Here is a 14,821-nt window from a genome sequence, read left to right on the forward strand (position 1 = left end):
AACACCGTGACAGAATGAGTGCGGAGATAGGCCGCCACTGCCGACATCACCTTAGTGAAGACTCTGGGTGCCGTAGAAATCCCAAAGGGGAGAACCCTAAAACAATATGCTTCACGACCAATGGCAAACGCCAGAAACCTGTGATGCCGTGGAGAGATCGCGACGTGAAAATATGCGTCGCGCAAATCAACAGTCGCAAACCACGCTCCTTCCGGCAGGAGCGGAAGGATGGTTGGCAAAGTCACCATCCGAAACGTAGGCGACAGAATGTGTTGATTTAGGGCTCTGAGGTCCAAAATTGGACGCTGGCCTCCGCCCTTTTTAGAAACCAAAAAGTATCGTGAAAAAAAGGCAGAAGAAAACAAAGTAGGGTGCAAGGGAACAATTGCCCCTTTACTCAGCAAAGTGCTAACCTCCTGGTTGAGGACCTCCGATGGCTATGTTACTTTCACACAGCCAGTCCTTGGCCGGGCACAGAAATCAATTTCGTAGCCAAACTGGACTACATTCAGGACCCATTGGTCCGTGGTAATGGCCTGCCATTTAGGGAAAAAGGAGGCTAACCGAAAACCAAACTCAAAGTGCACCCCAGGCAAGAGCTGCTGCTCTTCTAGACATGAAAAGTCATCAGGGAGAGAGGCATTACCACGTTGTGGAATAGAGCCCGACACCACACGAAGAGAAGACATAAGAGGAGAAGAGGTGATGGCGCTAAAAACGCCGTCTGGACCTCGACTGGTATCAGCCTCTGCCCTGCTGCCGCGAGCGAGGAGGCTGCGTTTGACGTGAGGGTTGGGCCGGGGTGGTCTGTGGGAGGATCTTGATCCCCCCGTATAGGGTCTGCGAGAATAGGAGGGGGATGGTGTCCACCTACCCCTGCCATACGAGGTATTCTGCGTCGTATAGCCATACTTATGAGCGGCTTGGCGCACATCTTGCTTATGCTTAAGCTTGTCGTCGGTGTCGGGGTTAAAGAGGCCGGAGTCATGGGCAGGCAAATTTTCAGCTAAGGCTCTGCCTGCTTCTGAAAGGGTAGACGCCCTTAGCCATGCATGGCGGCGAATGGTGGTAGAAGTGGCAAACATGCGGCCTGCTGCACTGGCCGTGTGTTTGGCCATGTTCTTCTGGGCCCTTGCCACCATCAAAGCCTCTTGATGAATCGCAGAAGCGTAGGCACAGTGATCTCGTGGCAGACTGGTAATATATGCTCCCATCTTCTTAGAGAGATACTCTTGATAAGACGACAAATAAGCCCCATAGTGGGCTAAACGAGTCACAAAGGCCGCTCCTGCATGGACTTTCTTCCCTAGGCCATCCAACTTTTTGCCTTCCTTATCGGCTGGCGTTGTTTGAGTTGTGGCCCTTCTCCCCGTAGCCATGTCGGCGACAATGGTGTTTGGGGCTGGAGGTTTAGCGATCCATGGGGCTGCGGAAAGGTCTATTTTATACAAGAGATCTGCTCTCCTGGATACAGGAGCCACCACAGGAGGAGCCATATCAGGAGTTTTAGTTAACTGAAGGAGGTATGGAATCGCTGGTAGGACCGCTGCAGGCAGAGGGGCCTGCTGTTGTTGGTCCGAAGGAAAAAGAAAATCCTCTACTGGTTTTTGAGAAGGCGCAACCGGCACCTTCAATGCCTTAGTAAGGCGAGACAATAAAGCTGAAAAGGCTGCAGTGTCAACAGATCCAACCGGTTCAGGCTGGTCCTGAAGGCATGGCTCTTGTTGGGATTGAGAATCTGGTGAGGCTGAGAGAGACTCCAAAGCCTCCACATCCAAGGTGGCCTGCTGTGGCCTGGTTTTCCCCTGAAGGGAGAGAATAGGGGGCTGAGAGTGAGTGCGCTCTGGTACCAATACAGGGCCAAACACATAGGCTCTCCCTCCTGGGGAGCGATGCACAAAGTCCTCCTGGGCTGGGGTATAGGCCTGAGGCCCACCCTGCCAAGTCACAAGGCTGCTGGGGACGCTCCTGCGTCTAGGGGGCGACACAAATTGAGAAGAGACATAATAAGATGGACTACGGGACCGGCTCAGTAATGGAGTGTCAAATAAGTCATTTGAAAAGGCAGCCGCGTTCAAGGGCAGGAACGGGCCTGAGGGGGAAAGCTCACCACCGCTTATGACCTTTGATGTTGAAGCCTCCGGCAGCCGCCGGGGCCTGGAGGCCAGCTCCGCTGCTGCCGCCCTCGGCAGAAAATCAGGCACTCCAGTGCTCTTGCGGGGGCCTGCCTCCGCTTCAGGGAGGACTGCCACTTCCGCATCTCGCCCCGGCGTCCTCGGCATGAGGTACCCGGTCTCGCGAGACTTCTGAGTCGGCGTGGGCGGAGCTAGCAAGGAGCCGGATGGACGCGGCTCCTGCTGAGGCCTCGTGCGTGCTGCAGACGCAGCTGAGGCAGATGCCTCCGCACGCTTCTTTTTCTTTTGTTTCCGGCTGTGGCTCTCCTCAACCGGCCGGGAGGAGGACGCAGGAGCCGGAGAAGCAGAACATGGCCGCTTGGCTGGAGAGGTAAGGAGCGGCAAAGCTGGAGGCCCTTCCGGCAGGAGGGAGGTTGAGGCCTGCTCCGAGGGAGGTAAAAGTGCACGCTCATAAAGGAGCGCTTTAAGGCGCTTCTCCCTGTTTCTTCGGGCCTGTGGGGTAAAAGCCCTGCAGGCATCACAAGTTTTAGTTGAATGTGCCTCCCCCAAACAGAGGAGGCACTTGTCATGGCTATCTGTGTCGGGCAGGTTCCCAGGACAGCCGGTACACTTCTTAAAGCCCGAAGCCATAATACTAACTAACAAAAACCGAATAACTATTCAAAAATAAAGAAATAAATCTAGAGAGTTCCCTAACAGCTAAGTTCCAAGCTGCGGCGGAAGAAAAAGGAACAAGGCCATAACCCCGCCTGGCTGCTATATACCCTCAGGGGAGGAAGGGCGGGGTGATGGCCAATTTTAAACAGCTGTGATAGTTCCGAAATGCTGCACAGGCTCAGGTAACTACCGTGTGTGCATTCTACAGACACCACGAACGAAGAAATGAGAAAAATCTTGCTTCAAGCTTCTCCATGTTGGGAGCAGTGAAATGAGCCAAAGAGGGTTGGAAAAATACTCACGGAAACAGAGGAAGAGAGTGTCCACACACATGCTGTAGACACTGAAGAAACCTTGGGCTATGAGGTAGGAGCCCACCACCACCGTCTGGAGAAGGAGGAGAACATGAAAACAATGAGAGGGTGAGGCTTCAATGAAAGATCACCCCAAATTGATGGCATTTCTTAGGTATCTCCATCCAAGTACTAACCAGGCCGGAACCTGCTGATCTTATAGGATCGAGTGCCTTCAGGGTATTAGATCATATTTTTAATCTTCTGCATTTGTATTAGAATTATAAGAGACAATGTGATATAATGATCTAAACACTGGACTCTGGAGAACACTGTTTGAATCCCAACCATAGAAGCTCACACTCTGAGCCTTACGCCCCAGCTCCACTGCCATATAATCCAGTTTCTGGATGAAGATTATCTGCTTTAAACTGTATTATAAGAGTCTATACTACCTCAGTTGAAGGGAAAAGAAGAAATCTTGCCAAGAATACCACATGATAGATTCATCTTAAAGAGTCACTATAATACAGTGGTTCCCAACCTGTGATCCGTGGACCACCAGTGGTCTACAAGAACTAAAATATGGTCTGCGGTTTCACCGTTACTACTATGGATAATAACACAGCCCAACCAAAAAAAAAATTTCTTGGTGTCTTCGTTTTTAGGCCTGTTCCTGGGGTTATTTGGGGTGCTGATTCATAAAATTGCATTGGATAGACCACATCATTATTATTTCTGTGGGCAAACAGATGGCAACGACTTCATGGCATATGTTCTGTATCAGAAACTAGAGCTAATGTGGTCTATCCAATGCAATTTTCTGAATCTGCACCCCAAATAACCAAACTGAATATAAGGTTGACCAAAAACTGATTCATAATCCTTTTGGTACTAATGCTGGAGTACCAAAAGGGTCCCTGATCAAGTCGTCCCTGGTCAAAAAAAGGTTGGGAATCACTGCTGTAACAGATCTTTCTAAACATTTTATGCTGTGGACACACTTTTTAAGACATGTATCATTTTGCAACACAGTAATTCTGTTTAAGTAGCAAACCAGAGGTTAAACAAACCCCTTATAATCATCATCATCATCAAAATAATATTTATTTATACCCCACTTTATCTATCCTAAAGGAGACTCAAAGCAGCTTAACATAAAAGCAATTGCATACAATTTAAAATAATTTAAAATGCAATTATAACATACCAATATGCAAACATCAAAACAGGATTAAATATAAACAGTATTAAAAAAAATCCCAGTTTAAAACCATTAAAACATATCCAAAGGTAAGAACCACAGCACCCCCTGCATTGATCTTAAAAACCTTCATCTTTATAAGAAATACGGATACACATGTATGTTGTAATAGAAACATATCCCATGAAAACCTTTCATTTCTATTTTTTCAAAATATATGATTTATTACTTACTTCACATAAGCTCAGAGGTTTCATGTTACATTTGCATGACACACCTACACTCCGCAGACGACACACTAATAATATGTCACGACACACAGTTTGGAAAGCTCTAGAGCAGTAGTTCTCAACCTGTGGGTCCCCGGATGTTTTGGCCTTCAACTCCCAGAAATCAGCTGCTAAACTGGCTGGGATTTCTGGGAGTTGTAGGCCAAAACACATGGGGACCCACAGGTTGAGAACCACTGCTCTAGACTACAAGATGGAAACTACTTGGAATACAACAGCAACAAGTAAAACTATATACAATCTGCATTTGTTTAAATGTTTTGTAAGCCACCTCAGGGAAAAAGAGGGGCTATGAAACATTGGGTGCAGAGATGGACAGATAAATAGAAAGGATAGAAAGATTTATTAGATACATACAAAAATGGGAAGCCAGTAGTAGTTCAAAGTGGGGGACTGGAACCGGGAGTCATGAATGGGGATCCGTCCTGTGAAGAAGAAGAAAGCGAACACGCCAACTCCTCCAACCACCAGCAGCTTTCCAAAAAGGAGCAGCAGGTCTGTTATTTTATCCAGCACCACAACCCTGGAAAGAACGAAAGGCAAGGAAAGAAATGGGAATGTCACCTCCTCATTCAGATCTACTAGCTTTGGCCTCATCACACCTTCCCTCTCGCACCCTGGTTACCTGACAACATTCCTCATCAAGAGCTTGAAAGCATTTTTGGCAGAGACGCAGAAATTCTTCCCATAAATAGCAATCTGAGACACAGAAGAATTTTAAAGACAAAAGGAAATTGGTTAAACGCTTCAAAGAGTCATACAACTACTTTCTCCAAGCCCCCTAAAAGACATACACAAAATGCCACCAAATCCTCCCTCGCCTGAGTTTGCTTCCTAAGAAGTAAGTAACTCATAGAGTCAAGAAACTTAATTGTTTCTCCTGCTCCCCTCAACTAGTCACATTGAGTTTCAATGTATTGTTATTTTGCTGGAACTTTGACTGCATAACTAACAGCGCAGGAAGGGCCAGAATAAAACTACCCTAAGCACGCCTCCACTTATCCCTGACTTACTGTATTTTGGGTTTTAATTGTAAGCTGATTTGGAGGAGCAATCCTACTTGAAAATCAGAGCATAAATATTTAATCAATACTAGAGAGAATTAATTATGGAGCCCTTGAACGCATCATGTGCATTTGCAAAACACAGTTTGGAAAGAATACAGAATCGTAGAGTTGGAAGGCACTACAAGGGCCATTCAGTCTAATCCCCTGCTGATAGAAAATGGTTTTTTATTAACCATGATGTGGCCAAATGTTTAATGCTGGAGAGAAAATTCCTTTGGGGAGTGGGAACATGGAAGGCACATTATGGTCCAAAGGTAACATGGTTTCAGTATTGGACCAGGACACCGAGAGGCCAGGCTTTGAATTCACTGGTGTGTTATTCACTGACCTTCAACAGAGGGACACATCTGGACCATGTAGACTGAAAAGCCCCAGGACGGCCATCACTACCTCTCACCTTCTGTCACCAGAGATGGTTGTCTCACACTGCATCGTGATAGAATCAAAGAGGTGGAAGAGACCCCCAAGGGCCATCAATTCCAACCCCATCAGGAAGTTCTTCCTAATGTTTAGGTGGAACCTCTTCTCCTGCAATTTGAGTTTACTGCTCCATGTCCTAGTCTTTGGAGCAGCAGAAAACAAGCTTGCCCCTCTTAATATGAAATCCTTTCTGATAAGCTGGCCCTCCACATCCAAATGTTACTGGGCAAAGCTTAGAAGAGTTAAATTCAGAATGGCAGCCATGCTGGCTGTGGGATTCTGGGATTCTAGTGCAAAAAATGGTAATTTCTCCAAGTTTTGTGACTCTACTAGACCATTGTGACTCTCCTGCCACTGGGATATACTGTCTTTGCTCCTTTGGCTGCCCTTGGCTAATGTGCCCATTTGAATGCCCCTTCTGCATCCCCCAAAATGAGTCCTACGGACCACCCCATCCTACCCCCGAAATATCTCCCTGGCCAACTAACAAAGCTCACCATTATGTAGGCATTTCTGTTGAGGTACTTGATGAACTCCTCCAGACACCAGAAGCAACATTTCAGGCAGCACAAGATACAACGGGCAACAGGATTAACAGAGTCTGCAATTTGCAGCCAGAGAAAGTAGAATTAGACTATGTTCTCTCATAAACACTGCCTTAATTATATAGTTGGAGCCCCTGGTGGCGTAGTGGGCTAAAGCCTTGTGACTTGAAGGTTGGGTTGCTGACCTGAAGGCTGCCAAGTTCGAATCCCACCCGATGAGCTCCCTCTATCAGCTCCAGCTCCATGCGGGGACATGAGAGAAGCCTCCCATAAGGATGGTAAAAACATCAAAAAACATCTGGGCGTCCCCTGGGCAACGTCCTTGCAGACAGCCAATTCTGTCACACCAGGAGCAACTCAGGTTGCTCGTGACACGAAAAAATAAAATAAATAAATTATATATTTGGCACTCCATATTTGCAGGTTTGATTATTCACAAATTTGATTAAAATGTTCTCTTTAGGAATCTCTAGGTCCTCCAGTGCAACTATATTGTGAGGTATAACTGCAACTAGTTTTAGAAGGATATTGTTTTAGAGATCCTCTCCCCTTCTCCTTGAATGCAATTATTTGTTTATTTTACATTTTGTCTTTCTCCTGGTATGAGACCCAATATTAAAGCAAAGTACAGCAAAAACCTATTTGATATAATTAAATAAAACATTCTATAATCGGATAAAAAGAAATAACATTCTATAGTCGGTCTTCCATATTTGCAATATGGTCTTAATATGGTCTTCCTAGGAATCTCTAGATCCTCTAGGGTTATGGCCAACTTATGACCAAGTTGCTGTGAAGAACCTAGAGGTTCCTTGAGACATGTTCACTCACAGTAAAAAATATTGGAAATCCTATTGAATTTAAAAATACATCCAAACATAGTAAGCAAGATAAAAACCTAACCGGCCCAATTAAAGGACCCTTTATATCAGAAATACACTATAAGAAACTGCAAGCATTTGGGAATGTGGGTTAAATAGAAAGCTTGGAAAAGTTACTTGCTGGATTCTAAGTTCCAGAAGCCATTAATTATACTTTTAGGAGATTTGGACATCTGTAGTTCAAGGAGCAACTTTTAAAAGTCCAGTTCCAGCTTTGAGAAGGTCTAACCTCTTTCTCAAGGGAGCTAACTGTGACGTTTAAGGAGCAGAAATGAAGTTCATTTTTATAAACTTCCTCAGGTCTTTTATCAAACTATGTTTTAAATTTTTAATGTGATTTTATTATGTTGATTGATCTGTTTTTATATTGATGTGTTTTATTACAATGTTTTTAACCACCTGCGCTTGGCCCCGTGTAAGCCGCCCCGAGTCTGTTCAGGGAGATGGAGGTGGGGTATAAAAATAAAGTTGTTGTTGTTGTTATTATTATTATTGTATGATACAGCAAACAAGATAGATATGCTGGATTTTGTATCACAGGATCACAAGTCGAACACTTCCCAAGTGTCTAGGACTGTGTGATGTATTTTCGGATGATGCGCGCAGATCCCAGTAGGGTGGCCTTTTGCAGTTGGCAGATCGTAATTTTGTCAATGTCTGTTGTTTCCAAATGCTGGCTGAGATCTTTTGGCATGGCACCCAATGTGCCCATCACCACCGGGACCACCTGCACTGGTTTCTGCCAGAGTCTATGAGGTTCAATCTTGAGATCCTGATAGCGGCTGAGTTTTTCCTGTTGTTTTTCGTCAATGCGACTGTCACCTGGGATGGCAACATCAATGATCCAAACCTCCTCCTCCTCCTCCTTCTTCTTCTTCTTCTTATTATTATTACTACTATTATGGGGGAAAGTTCACACCCATTTCTCTTTGCAGATATTCCTTTAAACCAGTGGTTCCCAACCTTTGGGCCTCCAGGTGTTTTGGACTTCAGCTCCCACAGTTTCTAACAGCTAGTAAACTGGCTGGGATTTCTGGGAGTTGAAGTCCAGAACACCTGGAGGCCCAAAGGTTGGGAACCACTGCTTTAAACAGATAACACCCTCAATTTCCTTCCCCCGTTGTTCAGCCAGGTAAGGTTTGGTTTCAAAATTGTCTAGCATGTGAAAGAACATTCATACAAATCTGTGACTCTGAATATGTTAACCATGATAATAGGCATTTCTTCCTGATCCAACATTTCCACTGGGACTTTTCCCCACTTGCCTTTCAATTTGTGGTCCAGATATTCCAGGATGATGCGGATGACTTGGACAATGGTTAGGATGAGGGCGCCAAATGCCAGAGATCCTATGTGATATCTGAGGAGAGAAGACCTGATTTGTTATACCAAAAAGTTTTCTCAACATGTTCAGTCTTAATGTTAGGAATGGGCAATGACTTCTATGAATGGTTATGTGGAGTCTTAAGATACATTGAAAACAAGCCACACTAGACTGGGAGGGGAAAAATGCAGAGCTTGGTAGGAAAGCTAACAATACTTCAAAAATACAGTAGAGTCTCACTTATCCAAGCCTCCCTTATCCAAGCCTCTGGATAATCCAAGCCATTTTTGTAGTCAATGTTTTCAATATATCATGATATTTTGGTGCTAAATTCATAAATACAATAATTACAACATAACATTACTACGTATTGAACTACTTCTTCTGTCAAATTTGTTGTATAACATGAAATTTTGGTGCTTAATTTGTAAAATTATAACCTAATTTGATGTTTAATAGGCTTTTCCTTAATCCCTCCTTATTATCCAAGACATTCGCTTATCCAAGCTTCTGCCGGCCCGTTTAGCTTGGATAAGTGAGACTCTACTGTACATCTTAAAGTATAATTTAGAATGGTCAAAAGAGTGGATTAAAGAAAAGCGAGTTGCCTGTACTTAAACTAAGTGTCTTTAGAAATTGCAGTGGTGTACTCTGTGTAATGGTGCCCCATGAGGTCATGCCGGCCACATGACTTTGGAGGTGTCTACGGACATCTCCGGCTCTTCAGCTTAGAAATGGAGATGAGCAACAACCCCCAGAGTCAGACTTAATGTCAGGGGAAAACCTTTACCTTTACTTACTACTCTGTGTAATTGTGGTTGATGCATAATTTATCAGGATTAATAACATCACCAAGGGGTGCTCCTTATCACATCACAAGAGATCACCTTCAGATTTGAGGTTATGGGATTGTTTTGACCTGTTAACCCAAGGCACATCAAAACAATAAATCAGGGCAGTTGGAAGCTAACACGAACTGGATGGCCATGTGTCAGAAGTGCTTTGATTGTATATTTCTGCATGGAAGAAGGCTTGAACGTTTGGCCTTCTACATCACACACCTTAATGTCCTGATGAAGGCACTGCACACAGCACAGAGGGGAATGTCTCGGGGCTTGTGGAAGGCCCAGTAGTAAGAGGCAAAGGCTCCGGCCAGCACACACTGCCCCAGGGCAATGACAAAGTTGATGCACCAGAGGAAGCCCAGGATGTTGTAGATCTGGAGGTTGAAGAGGTTTTGCTGGATCAGCCCTTCGTCATTGTACTTGTAGAAGATGCACTCTGCGGAGCATGGGAGATATTCCGAGGCATTGAATTTCTGCAGAAGAAACACAATGAGCATAAACGCATCTCCTTTCAACCAAAGCAAAACAAAGAAGAAAAGGCAGGTAAAAACCACTCAACAGCTGGGTAGAATACAGCAAAACAAACAGGAATATTTGGGCTTAAATCCCTGCTTAGATAGTCTTGTCATTGTTCAAATTACAGGAAAGGAGATTCCACCTGAACATTAGGAAGAACTTTCTGAATATAAGAAGATCTGTTTAGCAGTGGAACTCTCTGCTTGGGGTCGGTTGGAAGTTCCTTCTTTTAAACAGATGCTGGATGGCCATCTATCAGAGGTGCTTTGAGTGTGCTTATCCTGCATGGCAGGGAGTTGGTTTAGATAGTTCCTGTGGTCTCTTCCAATTATATTATTCTGAGTCTCAACCTACCATATATACTCATGTATACAGGCCCAGGCTGTGGCGCAGGCTGGAGAGCAGCCAGTTGCAACCAGCTGCAATGAATCACTCTAACCAAGAGGTCATGAGTTCGAGGCCTGCTCTGAGCCTATGTTTGTCTTGTCTTTGTTCTATGTTAAAGGCATTGAATGTTTGCCTGTATGTGTAATGTGATCCGCCCTAAGTCCTCTTCGGGGTGAGAAGGGAGAAATATAAATGCTATAAATAAATAAATAAAAGTCGAGAAATTTTAGTCAAAAAATAAATCCCCAAAAACTTGGGTAGACTTATCCATGGGTCAATGTGAATTCTGTACCTTAACTCTTATTTTAAAAAGGAGGAAGAGCTTAGTTCGTCTCATGTATAAGTCAATTTAATGTATAAATTGAGGGCAGTTTTGGGGGCCACGGTGATGGATTTTGTGATGATCCATGGATCGGTTGAGGGGGTGAGCTGCCCTTCACTGTCATTTTCCGACCTAAGCATTTAGAAAGCCCAGAAGCAGCATCACAACAAAGAGAGTAGACGATGGTGCTTCTTCTAGGTTCTTCCAGAATGAATTAAGCTCTTGTCTATTGTCTATTCAAGAGATAGTTCCTTTGTTGATAAGAGTTAAGGTAAAGTATTCACATTGACCCATGGATAAGTCTACCCAAGTGTTTAGGGTTGATTTTTTCAAACAAAAAACTAGATTTAGACATGCATATACAAGGTGTAACTTCAGATTTAAAAACAATCAAATTTAGGTAGATTACCTCATTTACATTGCTGTGATTTTATCCCCAGAAAAAGCTTCATGTGCCAAAAGTTTAGTTGGTTGCTTTTGGTGCCTTTCCTTTTGATGTACGCATAGGGGTGCCTTTTGCTTCAGGTGGCAGAATTCAGACCCAGCTTTACAATCACTTACCAATGGATTACAGCTCTGATTGCCAGAGATGCGTTCACAGCCAGGAGCAGTGTTGTTAGGGGCAGTCAAGCGGTACAGGGGTATTCCTGAAGTGGCAAGGTATCTGTTAATTGGGAAATAGTCAAGGAAGATCTCCAGAATCAAACAAGAAGCAAAATAGAGTCATGCTGGAGAAGTGTTTTTTTTTTTAACTGCTTTAAAAATTGTGGCTTTCCCACTTTTATGGGGGACTTAACCCCAGCAAATGTGGAGCAGTGATTTCAAATCAGTACAGGACAGGATTTTCAGTCCCTAAATAAGGTCCATCCTATACAAAATAGAATCCTTACCAACAGAATAAATGCACCCATCGGGATTGGTAGATGGCAAATAAATGTAGTTTCTGGTTGCTTGAGAGTTGCTATTAAAAATAAGCCTAGCTCAAGTATGAAACTTAGGGACCGCTTATGCGGGGAGGCTAAGGTAACACCAACAACAACAACAACAATAATAATAATAATTATTATTATTTATGTATAATTTGAGAGAGTAAAGTGGGGTAATAATATTAATAATATTGATAATATTGGCAATAATAACAATAATAATTTATATATCATTTAAGAAAGTAAAATGGGGTAATAATAAGGTAAAGGTAAAGGTTTCCCCTGACGTTAAGTCCAGTCATGTCTGACTCTGGGGGTTGGTGCTCATCTCCATTTCTAAGCCCAAGAGCTGGCATTGTCTGTAGACACCTCCAAGGTCATGTAGCCGGCATGACTGCATGGAGCTGGGAGGCTAATTTAGCTAATTTACATCACCATTAAAAATGTCCAGCAGCGTGCGTGCCGGAAGATGAGGAAGTACTCCATCAAGGACTTGGCGTCGCAGTGGATGATGAAGCAGCAGCTCCTCCTGTGGCTGGAATCGAGCATACCCTCATGAAGTCGGAAGCTGGAAATGTTAAATAGCCTCTGTGTGTCTGTCTCTGTGTGTCGTATATCTGATGGCATTGAATGTTTGCCATGTATATGTACATTATGATCCGCCCTTTGGGGTGAGACAGGCGGAATATAAATACTATAAATAAATAAATAAATAAATCTATAGCACTTGCACTATGAAGCAGCAAAATTCAACAATTCTCCAGCCCCATTCCCATTCATGTGAAAGGACAGGTCTCCATACAAAAAAGGATACAGGGCAGTCATTCCCCAATAGGCCACACATATCACCAGCAAGATGAAAGTCAGAATCGGGTAGAAGAGGGTAGACATCATGTGTCCAATGGCTCTGAAGGAGAGAATAACAGGGGACACCATTAAACACTGACCACAGAGCTTCCTATATAATTCATTTTCTACAAGTCTGTCAAGCTCAGATACATTAGTACTAGCCAACCAACATTAAGTTATATATTAAACCTTGATGTTAAAGTACTTTTTAATACATGAGTACAGTAAGACTTTCATAACTGTGGAACCCAAATCCATGGTTTCATTTACACACCGTGTGCATCTCTCCATGGATTTATGTAGCATTCTCATAGAATATATGGCAGTGTGGACTCAGATAACCCAGTTCAATGAAGATATTGTGGGATTTTCTGCCTTGATATTCTGGGTTATATAGTGGTGTGGAAGGGCCCTGGGTTACACTGAGTTAAATTTGTCTATTTGCCTTTAATCCCTGTTTTTCAATACTAATGTCAAGTTAATACAGTTTATGGCATGGTATAGTATTAATTAGACTTATTTTTAATAGTAACACTCAAGCAAAAAGGAACTACATTTATTCAGCATCTCAGTTCCTCACTGGTGCTGGTTAACTAAAGCTCCTTCTACACTGCCATATAAAATCCAGATTATCTGCTTTGAACAGGATTGTATGGCAGTGTGGACTCATATAATCCAGTTCCAAACAGATCATGTGGATTATCTGCTTTGATAATCTGGATTATGTGGCAGTGTAGAAGGACCCTGAGAGACTACTGTACCATTTAAAACGTTCAATAGCTGTTAAAAGTGATGATGGTGATTATTATTATTATTATTATTATTATTATTATTATTATTATTATATTGTATGACACAGCAAACAAGATAGATATGCTGGATTTCGTATCACAAAATCACACGTCAAACACTTCCCAAGTGTCAGATAATATTTTCAGATGATGCACGCAGATCCCAGTAGGGTGGCCTTTTGCAGTTGGCAGCTCGTAATTTTGTCAATGTCTGTTGCTTCCAAATGCCGGCTGAGATCTTTTGGCACGGCACCCAGTGTGCCCATCACCACTGGGACCACCTGCACTGGTTTCTGCCAGAGTCTTTGAAGTTCAATCTTGAGGTCCTGATAGCAGCTGAGTTTTTCCTGTTGTTTTTCGTCAATGCAACTGTCACCTGGGATGGCAACATCAATGATCCAAACTTTTTTCTTCTCCACAACTGTGATGTCTAGTGTGTTGTGTTCCAGAACTTTGTCAGTCTGGATTATTATTATTATTAGCAACATTAAAGCTTCATGACATGAAAAATAACATGGTTGGCATTTAACAACTATAAGGACAAGTTTTGTGGTTGAAAATGTTAACCAATGAGGGCTAATCCATCCATTTGTAATGAATTGTTCTAGAAATCAGACTCCCTGCAAGAAAGGCAATTTTTCAGAGAGACTCACTCACCGACTGGCTTCCCGGATGAGGGCAAGGGCAATGAAGATGCGTTTGCGCAAGAACAAGAGGGTGAGGAGCAGGATGACTTCCACCACACAGAGGATGATCACTAAGGAAAAGAGATGGAGAAAAAAAGAAGGTTCATGTGGCATTGCCTTCAACAGGCAATGTTGGCAGGGACAGCCACAATTATCCCTCTGCTGCCCCACATCTTCAGCTGCTTTCCAAAGGCCCCCGTTTCTGTCTTTGCCTCCCATTTCCCCCCTTTTGTTCTTGGTTTCCTTTACATGTGGAAAACTGAGCTGAAATGCATTGGAAGATCTAAAGATTTCTAGAGATACATAATAATCAAATCCAAATCAAAATTTGAAAGATCTTCTGTTCCTGGTTTAAAGTGTTATTTCCTGTTTAATTGTCCCAAGAAATGTTTATATATTACAACATTTATTATATCACACACACACACACTTATATGTGTATGTGTGTGTGTGTATCTATCTGTCTGTCTGTCTGTCTGTCTGTCTGTCTATCTCACACACAGGCAACCTTTTTGACCAATATAAATTTACTAGCTGTGCCCGGCCACGCGTTGCTGTGGCGAAGTATGGTGGTATGGGAAATAAAGTATTGAGGAATTGGTGGTAGTTAAGGTCAAGGGTAAAGGTTTTCCCCAGACATTAAGTCCAGTTGTGTCTGACTCTGGGGGTTGGTGCTCATCTTG

The 14,821-nt window shown here is 43.3% G+C and overlaps 1 protein-coding gene across 1 annotated transcript in view; it reads right to left on the reverse strand.

Annotated features, from left to right (window-relative positions):
• Positions 1 to 14,821, reverse strand: part of slc44a4 (solute carrier family 44 member 4) — a 62,317-nt gene that overhangs the window by 3,916 nt on the left and 43,580 nt on the right. Inside the window, exons 12-20 of the mRNA XM_062973594.1 lie at positions 14,110 to 14,209; positions 12,627 to 12,719; positions 11,448 to 11,550; positions 9,878 to 10,134; positions 8,758 to 8,852; positions 6,564 to 6,667; positions 5,205 to 5,278; positions 4,937 to 5,102; positions 3,095 to 3,179 (exon numbers count right to left, since the gene is read on the reverse strand). Coding sequence (XP_062829664.1) covers positions 3,095 to 3,179; positions 4,937 to 5,102; positions 5,205 to 5,278; positions 6,564 to 6,667; positions 8,758 to 8,852; positions 9,878 to 10,134; positions 11,448 to 11,550; positions 12,627 to 12,719; positions 14,110 to 14,209 — 1,077 coding nt within the window. The remainder of the gene's footprint in view (positions 1 to 3,094; positions 3,180 to 4,936; positions 5,103 to 5,204; positions 5,279 to 6,563; positions 6,668 to 8,757; positions 8,853 to 9,877; positions 10,135 to 11,447; positions 11,551 to 12,626; positions 12,720 to 14,109; positions 14,210 to 14,821) is intronic.

Source organism: Anolis carolinensis, chromosome 2 (genome assembly GCF_035594765.1).
Source record: "Anolis carolinensis isolate JA03-04 chromosome 2, rAnoCar3.1.pri, whole genome shotgun sequence".
Taxonomy (NCBI): domain Eukaryota; kingdom Metazoa; phylum Chordata; class Lepidosauria; order Squamata; family Dactyloidae; genus Anolis; species Anolis carolinensis.